The sequence below is a fragment of the Sylvia atricapilla genome, chromosome 3 (genome assembly GCF_009819655.1).
Source record: "Sylvia atricapilla isolate bSylAtr1 chromosome 3, bSylAtr1.pri, whole genome shotgun sequence".
NCBI lineage: Eukaryota > Metazoa > Chordata > Aves > Passeriformes > Sylviidae > Sylvia > Sylvia atricapilla.
Genome location: NC_089142.1, coordinates 99,876,063 through 99,892,311, shown reverse-complemented (window position 1 = coordinate 99,892,311; position 16,249 = coordinate 99,876,063). Strand labels below are relative to the sequence as shown.

At 36.7% G+C, this 16,249-nt stretch overlaps 1 protein-coding gene across 11 annotated transcripts in view; it reads left to right on the top strand.

Annotated features, from left to right (window-relative positions):
- The window catches only part of NRXN1 (neurexin 1), a 667,911-nt gene that overhangs the window by 321,958 nt on the left and 329,704 nt on the right, over positions 1-16,249 (top strand). For all 11 annotated transcript variants that reach the window (XM_066316362.1, XM_066316361.1, XM_066316355.1 and 8 more), the window contains 2 exons: positions 7,010-7,183; positions 12,715-12,834. In XM_066316362.1, the coding sequence (XP_066172459.1) occupies positions 7,010-7,183; positions 12,715-12,834 (294 nt within the window). The remainder of the gene's footprint in view (positions 1-7,009; positions 7,184-12,714; positions 12,835-16,249) is intronic.

The following is a 16,249-nucleotide window of genomic DNA, read 5'->3' as shown; positions in this document are numbered from 1 at the left end:
TTTTTTTTTTTTTTTTTTTTTTTTTTCCCTGTCAGTGTGGGCTATGAGACAGTGCTACAATGATTTTGTAAAGAGAACAGTCAAGTATCACTCAAGGAAAAAATATCTTCAAAGTTCAATTCTCTTGACAAATAACTACAATATTTACTATGTGCCAATAAGGGTGCATGAAGAAAAACCACAGTGTCAGCATTTCAGTGCTGGTGATTTTTCCCCCTCCCAATACATTTAATAGGGTATTCGGGCAAGACACTGAAAGCTGTGTAGAATTGGGGTGAAAAGATCAGTTTCTATATTCCTTCCCAAAAGAGTAACTTGGTAACCCAGGAATTCTTCTTTATTTTTTTTCTTTTTATTTGCCTGTAAACATTTTGTCTCGCTTGGTTATCAGTATAAGGAATGTGAAAGATGAAAGCCACCACCTGTCACATCATAAAACAGCCTCTTACCTGAAGTATTTGAAAGAACAGATAACTCAGCAGAGCCTGGACAAGTAAACTAGCCACCCTTTCCCTCCTTAGGTGAGAGAGGGTCTAAAAGTGATAGAATTCATCACTCCAATAGGAAAAATATATGAAAAGACTATTTTTCTTAAAAAAGGAAAAAATAAAAAAAAGGAAAAACACATCAAAACCAAAAGACATCAACCACAAATCAATACTGAAGCTACAGAATGGACTCTTTGAAGTGTGTAAGTGGACATAAAATACTAAGTTTACATTTTCATGTCTTCCCTCAAGTGCCCTTCCTTGCAAGTGGTAGACAAAATTCAGTCATGCTTTGCTCTAGCACCAAGCAGGCCTGTGAATGCACAGCAAAGTGCATATTCTCTGCTGCAAAGGGGGTTTGAAAAGCCATATGCTGGAGCGTATGTGCTGCAGAAGCCGTGTGGATGCAGCATTTAAGCCTTTGTCAACTGCTCTTCAATTTATTAATGGGCTATGATCACAGTGGACTTCTTGGTTTATGAAAAAAAAAAAAGAGCAATTATGTCTCATCGATGTTTTTTTGAAGACCAAAGACTTTTGACCTGGAGCAAAAAGCAAATGTTTACTCAGGATTGGTGAAGGTGAGGAGAGACACTAGAATGACCACTCATCCACTGTTCCGGCCCAGTTCCTTTTCTAATATGTGTGCTGAAATTTGAAAGAGGAATTTCCTTTGTGGTCTGACTATTGCACAAAATAAATGTGCAAAAGGTGGATGATTTTGTACACTGGGGACGTGAGAAGGTCATAAAGGCCAAGTGGGCTCCCATATTGCAGTGAATGTCAAAGACATCTGAATGTCTACCTGACATTTTCATTTGAGACATCAGCCCTTGATTCACAACAAGGATGGTGTCTGTTCTTTTAGTCGGTGCATATTCAGCTTGTGTAGAGTAATTTATTTCCACAATTCAGTTGCCTTAAAAATACCATGAGCTGGGATTGTGTGGGTTGTGTTAGGATGAGTTCCACCATGTACTTTGTAGTGCAATTATTAAGATACTACAAAGCAATTTCCATTGATCTGGTAGCAGCAGCTCATCTGTTTTAGGAGGGACTGGAATAAAGTGAGCACTTTTTCTTTCGAGATTCGACTTTCCCTATGGCATTTCTCAGTCTTTGCACTCCTCCTTTGTCTTTGCCTGCCTGAGGGAAGAAGCTGTTTTATACTTGATCATTTTTAAATAACATATTTGGAGAAAGGTGTGCCTGTCACCTTGGCTTTGCCACAGCCAGATGTTCCTTTGTATTTCCATGTGTCATATAAAGGAATTGTGGAGGTGCCTGCTGTGTTTTCAGAATCCACCACAGTATGCTAGGGCTATCCATCTTGTTCCCAGGAAGTAACAACACTGTAGTACACCACAGAAGCACTCTCATTCCTAGCCATGGTAGTGATTTAGTACAGTGTGACATTAGAAACATGACAAAGCAACTTCTTCCTAAATGAAAGAGAAATTAGGAGAATAGCTGAAAGAACTTCTAAAACTAGCAGCAAAACAAGAGATTGGGGGAGAACATGTCTGCTCTTGGTGAGAATGATGGATTTGAAGATGCTTTTGTTCAGGCATATAAAAATATTCCACAGATATTGTCTTCATGGTTTATGAAGAAGTCAAGCCATGATTCCTTCCTGTTGTCTTTCCTCCTTATTTTTCTTTTTTTTCTTAGTCATACATGAAGCCATATTTGAATCAATGTTTTTCATTTTTTGTCAGCAAAGATGTTCAAGAAATGAACACAAGATATATACACAAAGCACACAGATTAAGGAGGGTAAAGAAGTCTAAATATAGCCTGGTAAAACTACTTGTTCCCTGATGTCATAAATCTCCTGTACCAAACTGCTGCTGGTTTGGTTAAGGGGTCCAGGTGCAGCAGTCACACCTGAGCAGTATTCTTATTCACTTGTTACCATCATAAACACATGGAAAACTATTTCCTCTCTACTTATGTTTGCAGACAATGGTAGCTATTAAATGAAGTTAATTGTTTTTGCCCACCAGCATATATCATGTAAGAATTCTCAGGAAGGGAGAAAAGGAGAAAAGTCTGTGAAGTGACCTGTTAGCAATGCCACTAGTGCCAGATAATAACTCTTAATAGCTGTTAGTTAGGCAGAAAATAGAACAGCATCTTCAGTCTTTGGTTTATATTTCTTTGGTTTAGCATTTGCAAAGTTCTTATTTTGAAGAAATGCAGAGGCTTGAGATAAAAAAAGATGAGCTATTACAGGAGGACTTGGCATTTGTTTTACCAACAGTTGTGTGTGACTCACTGTTGTGTGGTGTTCTGTGTGCTTTTGCATAAGTGTGATTCCAATAATGAATACACTGAGAACTCGAGTTAATTTATTAGCTAGCAATTTGTTTCTGTGTTAAATTTACTTGTTATTCAAGCAAAAATCAGGTTTAAGTCAAAAAAGAGATAAATAGGTGTAAACAGGAAAGACACAGTTGAAATAACTGAGGATCTGCAGTACCTGTAAAAGATGCAAATTAAACCCACTAAAATCTTGTCTTTATCAGTCCTTACAGCATAATGGAGAGGTACCATCACTGCCACGAGCAGGTGAAAGTGCTGCCTTCCAGCTGATTCCTCTGGCTTGCCATGAACCTGCCAGGGAGAGCATGCATGAAGCAGGCTTTTTTTTTTTTTTTTTTTTTTTTTAGAAAAACAGAGAGGAGACAATCCTCCCACTCAAAAAAAAAAAAAAAAAAAAAAAAATCTGTACACTCACTTCCTATACAAGAAAGAAGAGAGTTGTGAGATCTTCTCTCAAATAAACTAATAAACTGCTTTATTTGAAGCTTTCCCAGTGATCAAAAGGAAATCATGGATCACTCTATTACCTTACCTACTTCTTTACTACCCGCAACTTTGCTTATGACAATTGACATATATTTTATGTAAACTGGCTATTTTTGTTTATAAATTAAAGAAATTCAGGATTACTATGAGAAAAATGAGACTTTTTCAGGAATACATTTAAAAATCAAACTGAACTCTAGAAGAGAATATGTACAACGAAGGCAACATCTGAACTTTAGTTCCAGAAATTAGGGTTACACATTTTCAGTGGGTAGCAGTATAGCATGAATGTTGCATTTAGGCTCCAGCTAGTTTACACAGTGGCATAATCTTGTATTATTGATCTGATGAACTGTACCTTACTTCATGAAATAACCTGCATGTAATTCATACCTGAAAGTAGGCAGCTACATAACAAGGAATTTGCTCTGGGGTAAAATTTCCAGTAGTGAAGCTGTACTTACATGAGAGGTGAGAAAGAGAAAACTTGTGAATTTGTATTGCACTGTGTTGATTCCTCTGGTCTCTTTTAGTAGGAACAGGGGCAATCTTTTATCTTTTCTGAATCTCTGCCATTGCATGTTTGAAATAAAATTAAATTAACTATTTTCTGCAAGACTGTCTTGTCTGAAAGTCTGATAAGTTGAGTTTTGTTGGAAACTATTTCTTCATTGAGATGAAGAAGAAAGTAGCATGTGATTAACTGAAATAAAAGTAACAATGCAAAAGTTTTGTAATGGCAGATAAGAAAAACTACCAAGTGAAAAAAATTAACTAACTTTAAAACAAAAATGAAAATCTGAGTTCTAATTCCAGAGCTTATTCCTTAGCAAAATTTTGTGTCTGAGAGAAAGTGCTTTTCATGCCAGCAGCAGCAAACTAAAAACACATATGGTATTAAACATTTGATATTAAATCTGGGAAGATTAACTCATAGTCATAAAAATACTTTTATATACTTTACAAAAGGTGAAGTCTAATGATCAGTATGTCTGCTCAATACATAAGATATGTATTTGTGTATTAGGTGCGAATTACATGCACGTTGGATTTTTAAAAGCAAAACTCAAAGTTATTTTGAGCATCAACAAAATATTACCCAGAACATGTTTTTGTAAAAATTGTATCTTTAATAGTATTAAATAATCAGTTTAATTATCAACACTCTTAAGGTACTGTGAGTACACAGGAGGGATACAGCTTATTTAGACTCAGGATATTGTACTTCACTGCATATGATTCCTAATTGGCAATATTCCAATGTATATTTTCAGGAGCAAATATTCTGAGTTTCAGCATATATGTTGGCACACTGACCCGGACTTCTGCTAGCCATCCATCATAACTGGCAGCTACTGCATGACTGTATATAGCAGTCTCAATTGGTTTGAGAGATAGATATCAGGAATTAGCAGGGGAATCAATCTGAAAGGTTGTGCTTTTAAAGATGTAACTAATCACAGAATAAAAAGGGCTGCTTGGGCAGTATATTTTTAAAAAGAGGTTACACATGTCATGTGCAATAGATAAGTTTTACTTTTTTATCATAGAAGTGATCTTAATACTATTCTCTGGAATAATTTCCCTCTTTTAAGTCTATTTGGATCGGTTGAGATGAATTATCTATCTATTCTGAGCTGGCAGTGACTGAAGGCACAAAGCTTCAGGAAACCTGGAAAGGTTTTTCTTTCTAGGTGTTCTGTCTGAGAAAAAGAGGAAGAGCCTTTATCATGACACAAGGATTTTAACTTTGTTTTCAGTTCAACAGATTGAAAAATGCAGGAATCTTTCTGCTGTAAATGGATAAGATCCCATTTGTGGGAACAGATGGATCACCATATTTTAATCTATTACATTTAATCTCATGCTTGTGAGATTTACATCATACCTCAGAGCTCTAGAAGAAAGCAAGATCTTATTTTCCAAATTATCTACATAGAATGGATAAAGCTTGAGGTGTCTTAATATGTAGTGCTACACTACAAAGGTTGCTAAAACTTTTGGTTGGTTTGCGTATAAATTGCTTATAAATTTGCTTATATGTTAATAAGTGTTTTCCTAAGCATGTTCCATTTTCTATTTCACTATTTCAAATGCAGTTGAATTTTAGGGATGATACTTAATGACCAAAGATTTTTATAAATCTTACAGACATTTATTTGTTTCAGGCTATTTCCTCCCAGGCAAACTGTAAACCAAACAGCACTAGATTGCAGTCCTTTTTCACACAAGAATTATGCCAGGACAATCAGTAAAAGGTGTATCTGTGATTTATACCAATCAGAGGGAGATTAAAATAGCCACAGGGGGTAGTGGCAATAGTACGTTCTGTGTTCTGCCACTGTAAAACCTGCCTATAAAGCTCAGCAAACACTTGGGAAATCAAGAGTTTTGCATTTGAGGTGATGCAAAAACACTCTTTGATACTAGAGCACCTGGTCTTGTGGATGAGGCTCCAAAATCAGCCAGACTGGGGGTTGTTCTGGAAAGCACAATGTAGATTAAAGTGTATATTCAGATAAATGTGTATTTCAGATATGCTGAAAATTTGTGCTTGCAAAAAAATATGTCATCAATGAGGATTTAATGCCTAAACAGAGATCATGCTGTGCCCGCTTCCCCTCTCTGGCCAAGCAGCAGCCAGGTTCTTTTCTGCAGCAGATCCTCAGCAGCAAGTATGGAAAGCACCTGGTTAAACCTGCAGCTTGACACTTGGGGCACACTTAGGGAGGTTCTAATGGTTATGTTGGATTGAAAGGTGACTGTTCTGTCTGCCAGACACATCCAACGCCTGAAAGAAATGTAGAGCCTGAATAGTTTTAAAACAAAAAAGCATCCTCCCCTCGGTGTTGAAGAGGAACGTTATAGTTATGTCCTTTCAAAGTAAGTCTGTGGCAGAGCTAGGAATTACTTGGAGGGAGAAAAGCACTCAGGTTTTCAGTCCTGAGTAAGTTGCCTGAGGTTCATCAGAGCAAGCTATTAGGTGTTTGCATTGGAATCACTTTTGGCCACAAAATTCCATTTGCTCAGTGTTCATGTAGCTGTTTTAAAGGCATCTAACTCCTCTTGCTCCTATGAATTTCAGTAGGTATAGGTGGTCATTTTGCCATTTAACAATGGTATCTCTAAGTTTCTCCTTTCATGTGTCTCTTTTACTTCTTGGTGTGCTTCTGCATGGATAATTCTGGATACATGGACTTTGGGTGGATCTTGGTGCTTCCCTTATTGCCTTTTATCTTGCTGTGCTGTGTCCATCACTGGCATGGTCTGTGGTCGGCCTCCCTGAATATCAAATAATTATATGAACAAATTGTATGAACAAATTTGATAACAATTATATGAACAGTTATATGGAACAAACAGATGAACAATTGCCTTAGTGCTAGATGAGTTTCTAGATGTGATTTAATCTTCTTCTCTGAAAGAAATGAATGTTTCCTGAACATGTGAGCTGGACCATGGAAAGCATGCCCAAGTACTTCTAAGCTATCAGCTATAGAAATTTGAAGTCTACATTTACATTTGAAAAAATATAGACCTGCAATGGCAGAGTGTCATACACGTTATCAGTGTTTGTTTTCTTTTACATTTATTTCGAAGAATATTTTTTGGACATATCTATCATTTAGCACAAAAAGGCCAGAAGATCAAGTGGGTCAAAAGTTCTGCTGGTTCTTTTTTGTAATCTAATATTTATTTCTCCTCAACAGGTGATTTGTATATTGGAGGAGTGGCCAAAGAAATGTTTAAATCCTTGCCCAAACTGGTGCATGCAAAGGAGGGATTCCAGGGCTGCCTTGCATCAGTTGACTTGAACGGACGGCTCCCTGATCTCATCTCAGATGCTCTTTTCTGCAATGGGCAAATAGAAAGAGGATGTGAAGGTATTAAATATGCTGGCTTTGTTTGTTTGGTTTTATATATATATCATAGTGAAAGTACTGTGCCAATCCTGCAGGGGTTTTTGTGATATTTACACTCCATACATCAAGAGACTATATTTTACCTGCTTCTAATTGATCTTGCTTGACCCTTTCTTACATAAAGGCTGTGTTTTTTAGAATTATGGAGATAGGAGTGTGCCTGCCCCAAAGCACAGAGATGGATCTGCGAACATGGGTTAACTTCAGAATGTTAAATGTGGGTTCCTTAATTCTCCAGTGGCAAGATTTTTTTGCTTGTGTTTTGTTTACCTGTGATATATTTTAATTAATGATAGCAACAGTAACAGTTAGTTTCAATGAAGTTCTTTTTATTTTCATAACTCTCAGGCATTAGTTAATGCTGAGACATTAGCTAAGTAATTCCAATTTTAAAGCAGACATTTTGAGTTGGCTAATTCAAGGCTAATTTATGAAACTTTTTAATACCAATCTTCACCATTTTACTCACCCCTTAGATTAGTATTGACATGAACCTTTCTATCTGAAATCAGTAAGAGAAAAATATGTTTTATCTCACAATTTCATGTCTTTATTGATTCATCTGGAATACCATGAAATTTAAGTTAGGACATAATTAGAAATGTATTTCTAATTCAGGAGTGTCAATCTCTAGCTATTTTTCCAGCTGTCATTTGATCCCATGTTATTTTTACTATGCTTTATGGAATAATTTGAATACATTTTCTGTCCCTGCATATCTAATTTATTCACATAATTCTGGATTTTGTGTTTACGTACAGTTTTATGTTCAATTCTCCCTTCTCTCAAGTGCCATTCTTCTCTGGACAGAAAAATGTGTAAATTACATAAAATCTATTTCAAGTTGGAATCTTAGTGCTATCAAGTTCATTAAGTATGCAAATTGACATTGTAAAAATCCAAGGAGAGCTGGGGGTGTTCCTCAAGTTTCACGAGATAAAGCTTCCTGGTGGATAAAGTCTGTCTCTTTTGTTGTGCCTACAGCTGGAACTTTTTTGTTCCCTACCTGCTACTTTTAGTTATCAATATAAGTTCCATTGTTAGTACACAGAAACAGACACTAAAGCTACAGAAAAATATAAGATGGGAATTTTGCATATTTCTTTCAGGAATGCAAAAATATGTATTAGTTTTCCACTGAGTTTAGAAAATTGGATTCTGCCTTTCTGAATGGTTTTAGCAGTTCCATCCCTGCACCATCCCTTCAGAGCTAAAGTATGCCTTAATTCCATTATGAATTTCATAGCTTCTTTTGAAATTATGTAATTTCCAAAATTTCTATATTTTTATACTTCAAAGAAATATTGTCACAGGGCTGGCGTGTGAGTTCACCTTTTAAACTACTGGCACAACTCAGCTACTGGTGGATTTAATAAAGCTACCAACAATTTAATAAAGACCAAAAAGCTATTGTCCTTTTTGGTAGAGATCGAGTTTTTTCCAACACCAAAATCACCTGACGCAACAAACTGGTCAAACCAGATATGCTGCCTGGCTCCAGAGACCTGCCTCCTCAAAAGTCTTCTGCCTGCAGAAGGAAATCTCTAACAGCATGGAATGAAATGTCCCCTTCCAACCTTTTTGCTTAACCTTGCAGTTATCTTTTCCATCTCACTTGTTTACTTCAAGTCCTCGTGTCTGACCCATCTGTCAGTCTTTTGTTTGTTGAACATTGATTCAGACATCCAAAAAAGTGTTCTGCCACCTAAAAGATGATTTAGGTCACTTGTGAATTTAGATGCCTCTTAGAAAGCCCTTGCATGCCTCAAGCTGCTCTTACCTCTGCTGCTGTGTCCAGCCAGAACTGTCTCCCTCCTTACAGAGATGAGAGTTTTGCTCCCCATCTCACCCTGCAATGGGATGTGTAAGCCCTGGACGTCCCCTGAGACATCAGGTCCAAAATGCTCAGGACAGAGGAGCAGAAGTAATTTCAGAAGTGTTAGTCACCACCACTCTCAATCCCAAAGACAGCTGGTATATGTCCAGTGGTAAGACATCAGGTTCTGGAAAATCTGTCCTGAGAAGTGAGGCACTTGGATGTGTTGTTTTTCAGATTTATGGCATTGAATTTTCCAACTTTCAGGTACATATTGGAGGGGGGGGGGGAAATGAAGCCATAATATACTTCTAATTCATTTTATCTGTTAGATTTTGTGCTTAAAATATTTATATTTCTCAATAATTCGATGGTCATAAGTGCATTAAACATTTTTAGCAAGACCACCCATGGGATTGCTGTGGCAAGTTGGAAGGTTTGCGTTTTGAAGCTTCAACTACAGGCAGAAAGATGTGTCTATCATTGAACATGTAACAGAATTTACACTTGGCTGAATTCATCTTGTTGACAAATTTTCAATGACTAGAACAGATAGAAACTAAGAGCTAGAAAGATAAATATGCTAACTAGCTCTTTGAATTGTTAATGGCAAACCCCAAAGCCAGATTTTGTCAACACTGTTCTCCTCTAGTCAAATCAATTGTACTCCCTTTTCCCACTTAAAATAAAGTATGATATAACCATAGTTTTTACACAGTTATAAGAAAAATGTACTGTGTGTACATGTGTATATAAAATGTGATTTGTGTATTATATGAACTATAGGAAAAAAATCACAGTATTAACATACACGAAGAGTGGTGGTAATATAAGAAATTTGTTTTTATAATATATTGTAAAACATCTATGTGTCAGTTTATAGTGCCTATTGTGATATATATTGCATACAAGCCCTCACATAAGACAAATGTAAAGGAGATCACAAACTCAGTCAATTAAAAAGTCTGCAGTGAAGACTGAATACATTAGAATATTTAAAAAATTGAATATGAAAAAAAGAAAAAGTGCTAGAGAAGGGCGTATTACAGTATTTTTACTAACTACCTTAGCTCTTCAATATATAAATAGATATGTATAGGAAAAGATGAACTTGTTTTGGTAAATATCATAGTATTTACCACCATTACACAGTCGTCTTCTGTTCTTGGGGAAAAATATTCCTGCTTTTGCCAAAAGAAATACTTATCTGCAAGCTACTCTTGATGGCAATTTTAGAATAATGACTAATATAGATAAGCCAAGAGTGGTAAGAATCAATTTAATGCAAATAAAAATATCTCACTTTTTTAGCGAGATTGTACTTGTATTTCTTTCTAAATATGTGTTTTTACATGCACTTCCTAATGTACCTACAAGGTCCAGCAGTTTATGTACTTTCAAATCCTTGTGACTTTTGTTCTACTTTTGCAAAGATGAGGAAATTCAACATTGCATAACTAAAGTGTAAATAAATCCATGAATATATAACATTTAAACACCTACAGATATTTTCACTTCAGCTCTGTAAAGTTTCCGAGTAGCAGAATCTGGTGAGAAAAACTGTGTCTTGTCAGCTACGGGATTCTGTCATTATAATCCTCTGCTAAAGAAAGGGTGATGTAATGCCAAAACTTCCTGGCTCAGAACTCCCAAGGAAAGGAAAATACTATCTAATGTCTACCTGCTGCAGTCAGCTATAGGTGATAGTGGTATTTATTTTACGTATTATTATTATTATTATTATTGTTATCCTAACAGGAGAAAATAGAAGAATAATAATTTTGCCAAGACAGGGATGCAGTGTATCTTGCCTTCCCTCTCAGTGACTTTGGTGACTGTTCAGGCCCTTCTTCAGAGATTGGACTGTGCCTCATTTAAAGGAAGGGGCCATTGAGCTGACTTAAATCATTTGATATGGATTTTTTTTAAATACCAGCAAATCAGAAGAAAATCCCACATTGAGATATTTGAAGGTTTAATGGAAAAGAATGCTTGCGAGGATTTCTCTCTGGGGCATGATTTTTAATTCATTTATGTAATCTTTGGATCAGCTTTGCCCTGTCATCAATGACTGACTGTGGGAGTTTCAAGTGGACATTGATATGCCTCCTCCAAAACAATTTGGAACAATTTCATAATCCCAGAACCAAATTTTTCCTTGTAGTCTCAAGAGTTAGTGTGAAATGGTGTGAGAGCCCATAGTAAACTGTGGTTCACGGTCTGTATTTCAGTCTTCATTCACCAGTCACAGAGAAAACTAGAAAAAAAAACAGACCACAGAGGATGATGGTGCTAATTATTCTTGAATTCAATGTATCTGAACATGACAAAGGGCTAGTCAGGATTCAGCCATGCATTTACTCTGTTAATGCATTCACAGCTATCCAAGGAAGAAAAAACCCCACACTTTTAATTTTCCTCCATTACATGTCATCAGCTCAATTAACCATTATATTTCTAGTAAAACACTGGCAAATTACTGCTTTCTTATTTTGGCTTGCCTGAAGATTTATGGCTATTAGCATTAATTTGTTTGCATTATATGGCATTTCTTTCTCTCTTTAACAGCAGCATGCACTTTATTCTGAATGGTTTTTTTCTGTGTTTGCTGCCATTTCAATATTGCTTACTAACATTTACTATATTTTGCTTTTTTTATTTTGCTGACAAAGTTGCATTGATGAAAGCTGATTTGCAAGGTAGATAGCCCTGTGTGTATTAAACAAGACTGAAACCCCCAATGCACAGTTGGATTTCTACAATAAATGCTCTGTATATTTCAGAACTAAAGTGTGTTATTTCGTTGCTGATTTTGCCTTTCACACCTCTAAAACAAAGGGCTAAATGAACCTTCATTTTCCAGCATTGCTTGCATAAAGGCTTTCAGTCTTGAATATGTTTGTATAATGATTGCTTTAGTGCTTTGATCATCCTTTTTGAAATTTTTTTATATTTCAGTAGTCTAGTTATGATTCTCTAGAAATAGAGTAGCATTGTTTTTTCATGTGTATGTCACATTTTGGCATGCCTGTTCATTAGTAGTCTGATTTTCTGCATTTTCCCTTTAAGAAGGAACCTGCATGAGATCCCTAAAGCATGTGAATCGGTTCCTGTCAACATTCCAGCTAGAGAATCCCAAAGTGCTCTGAATTTCAGATCTAAATAATTTAAAATAATTTGTGGGATTAAAATAATTGTAATAGCGTAGCTTCATTTTATTGTTTCTTAAAACTTGTTTCATTTTTCTATTTCATTATCCAATCTCTCATATCCCAGAGTTTTGATTCCTGTGGCATCTGGCTTTGCTGTTTGAAATGTATTTACAGGAAGAAATAATGAAATTTTTAGACAACGTTTAGCCAGTTAATGGTCTGACATGAGATTAACAAATAACTGACAATGAAGTTAACATTCCCACTGTACCTGGAATAATTCTGCTTCCATTTTGTGCATTCTTATGTGTTTGACATAGTGATCTTACAATTAAAGCAAACGGCCGCCCCCCCACCTTTTAATGTTACATGCTGCTCCAAAAACTAGTGAGTTCATGTGCATTTGACTTGGTAACTCTTTGCTCATTTGATTTGAGATGTTGGCAGCTACTCAATGTGACCCACTGAGAAGTACCTTTCTTTGGAAGATGAAGTGCAAGTCCTTTTTTGTGTGTTCTCACTAGGCCCCAGCACAACGTGCCAAGAGGATTCCTGTGCAAACCAGGGCGTGTGCTTACAGCAGTGGGATGGATTCAGTTGTGACTGTAGCATGACCTCCTTTAGTGGACCATTATGCAATGACCGTAAGTACATGAAAAATTGTCCCTCTGAACACTTGAGGCCTCCAAGGCAACATTTGAAGCAAGTGCCTAAAGCTTTATGTTGTTTAAATATTCAATATTTAACTGGACTGGTAAACCCAGTGAAAATCTTTAAGGCTTGTGGTAAGAACAAAGAATATGCTTTCTAAGTTTTGGACAATGTGCAGTATCAAACACAGGCAGAACTTGGCTGTGTTACACTTGATTCCAAGTGTAATAATATACTGATGGTTACCTGTTTGATGAAGTCCGTTTTCTGCGTAAATATTACAGGTGGGGTTTTTTTTCTGATTGAAAACACATTTTGCATTTTGTTTATCTTAATGTAGCACTATCACAAGGGCTGTAATTACTGTGAAACAGTTGAGAAAGAAGGCTTATTGTCTCCCTTTGTGGGTTTCTTTAGGTGACACACTAAACATGCCAATAATAAAAGCATGCTGAGTATTTTAGTTCTTTTAGATCTCATCTGAATAACACACAGCAACCATCTGGTCTTCCAGGAAAAGCTTAAATGTGTCAAAAATAAGGGTCCTGATTCACCAGCTTCATAATGTAGTTTTATTCCAGTCTAACCTTATTGATCTAAATAGAATTATGCAGGAGTAATGGTGGCATAATAATGGAAGAGCCATAATGTTCCATGGTAAGTGATAAAAGTAAGCTGCTGACTTTTGGTTTTAATTTATCACATTTGTAATACCCAAATGTATGTTGTTTTACCCATATGAAGATGAAATTTCTTTGAGGCATTTTTATTTCTATTTTTTATCTGAAAAAAAATGACTGATGATAGAAAGCGTTGTATAACTGCCTGGTCAAGCACTCTGGATTTTTCTGTCTTGTTCTGTTTCTCCACTCTACAGAAAGGCATTTTTGGACAAACCCAAAAACACCAGAATATTTATAATGTAAAAAGCTTTTGGCTCAAATTGTATTTATCACAAAGCTAGGAAATTAACTATGCAAAAGCCAATAATTTATTCCCATGAAAGTTCCATAGTTTGAAAACTAGGTAAAGGATGAAAGGACTCATTCTGTTTGTCTGCAGTTGCTCTCATGACAGAAATTAAATATAGTATTGAAAAACTTTCAATGATTTGAGCAAAGGTTAGGGTTTACTTTATGTATATGAGTTTGCACTTCCCAGCAATGTACATGATTAGTCATATTGCTAAACATATTTTTGAGGTTTCATCCCCCTACCTACTACAAGAGAAAAATGTTTGTTTTTCTTTTATATTGTTACTTCTGTTTTGTGATCTTTTGAGTTGTTTCAGAAGTAACTGAAATCTATGAATAGAAAATTGCAGACCTAGCATCTACCAAAGAAAAAACTCGGTTTATAACTTTTAGTATTAATTGTTGTGTAGACCTAGAATATTCTGTGAATTATTTCTTCAAGTGACAGCTAATGCATGAATTTGGCAAATGGATGAGCTTATTTAAGAAAGATATTTACCTGTGAATGCTCATTTATAATGTCATGGACTACATTACACACAATTGAGATATTCCACAATATGCCGTTTCTGATGATGGTAAAGGAGTCCTTTTAGAAGCTGGTTTCTAAAAACACTTACTTTATTCCCAGAAAAACCTTTGTTACTTTTTTGTATCACAACCATGAAATACAAATTTATCCTTGATATGGTTGTTTTGTAATAGAATGCAGAGTCTAGAAAATACATTTGGTCTCTGCTTTATCTTGGGTCCTTAGATTAGTTCAGATACCAAAAAAATCTGCAAAGCCCATCTAACAAGAGAGAATTTTCATAACAGTAAATGTGGTGGAAAGGAGGAAAAATGATGTGTCAGTGTCATCTGCATGCTCCAAGTCTGCTCTCTGCTATGTTTGGGAAGAGCATAATGGGAAGAGAAATGACAAAATGCTACTGCAGATTTTGAAAAGTGGCACAGGCTGCACACCACAGACTAAACTTCGTGGCACTGAAATAAGACAAATTCCCTTCATGTGAGGAAACCTTCCAGCGACAGGCCTGGAATAGCACCTGCTTGTTGCTGAAAATGCATCCCCTTCAGGAAGGATGTAGGCACCTTCCTGAGAGTGTTTCCATTGCAGATTGTGCGTGGAGCGACATTGGTTGACAGATGCCCAAATTTAACCCAGTGTTGCTACTCAGACAGGCCCTTGGCTCACTTCACGTGTGAATATACTGTTTTGTATAAAATGGAATACTTAAGACGACAAAATCTCATGGACAGAGATCTTTTTAGTCTCAAACCCCAAAAAATGACCACTTAATGCCAGTGTTAATAACAGAAACAGAAGTACATAGTCCTTCAACCAAGGTGATGGTATCTCTATAAAAAAAATTCTTAGAAAGTGTGCCATTTTTGCCAGAATTCTGGACAGAAGAAGGAGGGAACAAAACAACAGTCAGAGAAGAGGGAGTGGGTGTTCAGATAGGTGAGTCTTTCACTCTCAGCCAGGATTTAATGCATCACATCTCACTTCTGTTTTGTTCCACGAGTTCTTAGGGGACATAGCTAAGCAGAATTTTCAGTTATAAAGGTGCCAAGGTGAGAGGAAACCTGTCCAACCCCTCTATTCAGAGCAGTCAGATTTCACAGGTTGTCTGGGTCATCCTCTCCAAAGATAAGGTCTCCATAACCACTCTGGGAAACCTGTCACAATGCTCATTCACCCTCACAGTACAAATACTTTCCTAAGGTTTAAATATTTCATATATTTCTGCTTGTGCCTATTACCTCTTGCTCTGTCACTGGGCACCACGAAGAAAAACCTGTCTTCTTTACCTTACGTACATCAGGTATTTCAAAACACTGATGGATCCTTACTGAGCCTTCTCTTCTCCTGGCTGAGCAGCCCCTGCTTCCTCACCCTCTCTTCATAGGAGAGAGCCCTTGATGGCCTCTGTGGCCCTTTGCTGGGCCTATTCCTGTGTTCCCATGTTGTTCTTGCACTAGAGAGCCCAGCATGTGGGGGCAATGCTCCAGATGCATCTCAGCAGTACTGAGTAGAGTGGAAGGATCACATCTCTCAACCTTTCTGCAACATTTTACCACCAACAACCAGTGTTGGTCTTTTTTTTTTTGCCATAAGAGCACATTGCTGACCCACGTGCAACTTGTTGACTATCAGGATGCCCAGATCCCTCTCTGCCAAGCTGCTTTCCAGCTGGGCAGGTCCCAGCTTGTCCTGATGTGAGGGTTTATTCCTCCCCAGGTGCAGGATTTTGCATTTTTTAGGAGGTTCTTGTCAGTACAGTTCTCCAGTTTGTCAGCATCCCTTCTGAACAGCAGCACATGCATCTGGTTGATCAGCCACTCTTCTCAGCTTCGTATGATCTGTGATTTGCATAAATGTGCACAAATTACCTTACTGCATTTGAGTTGATACTTTTAATGTGTT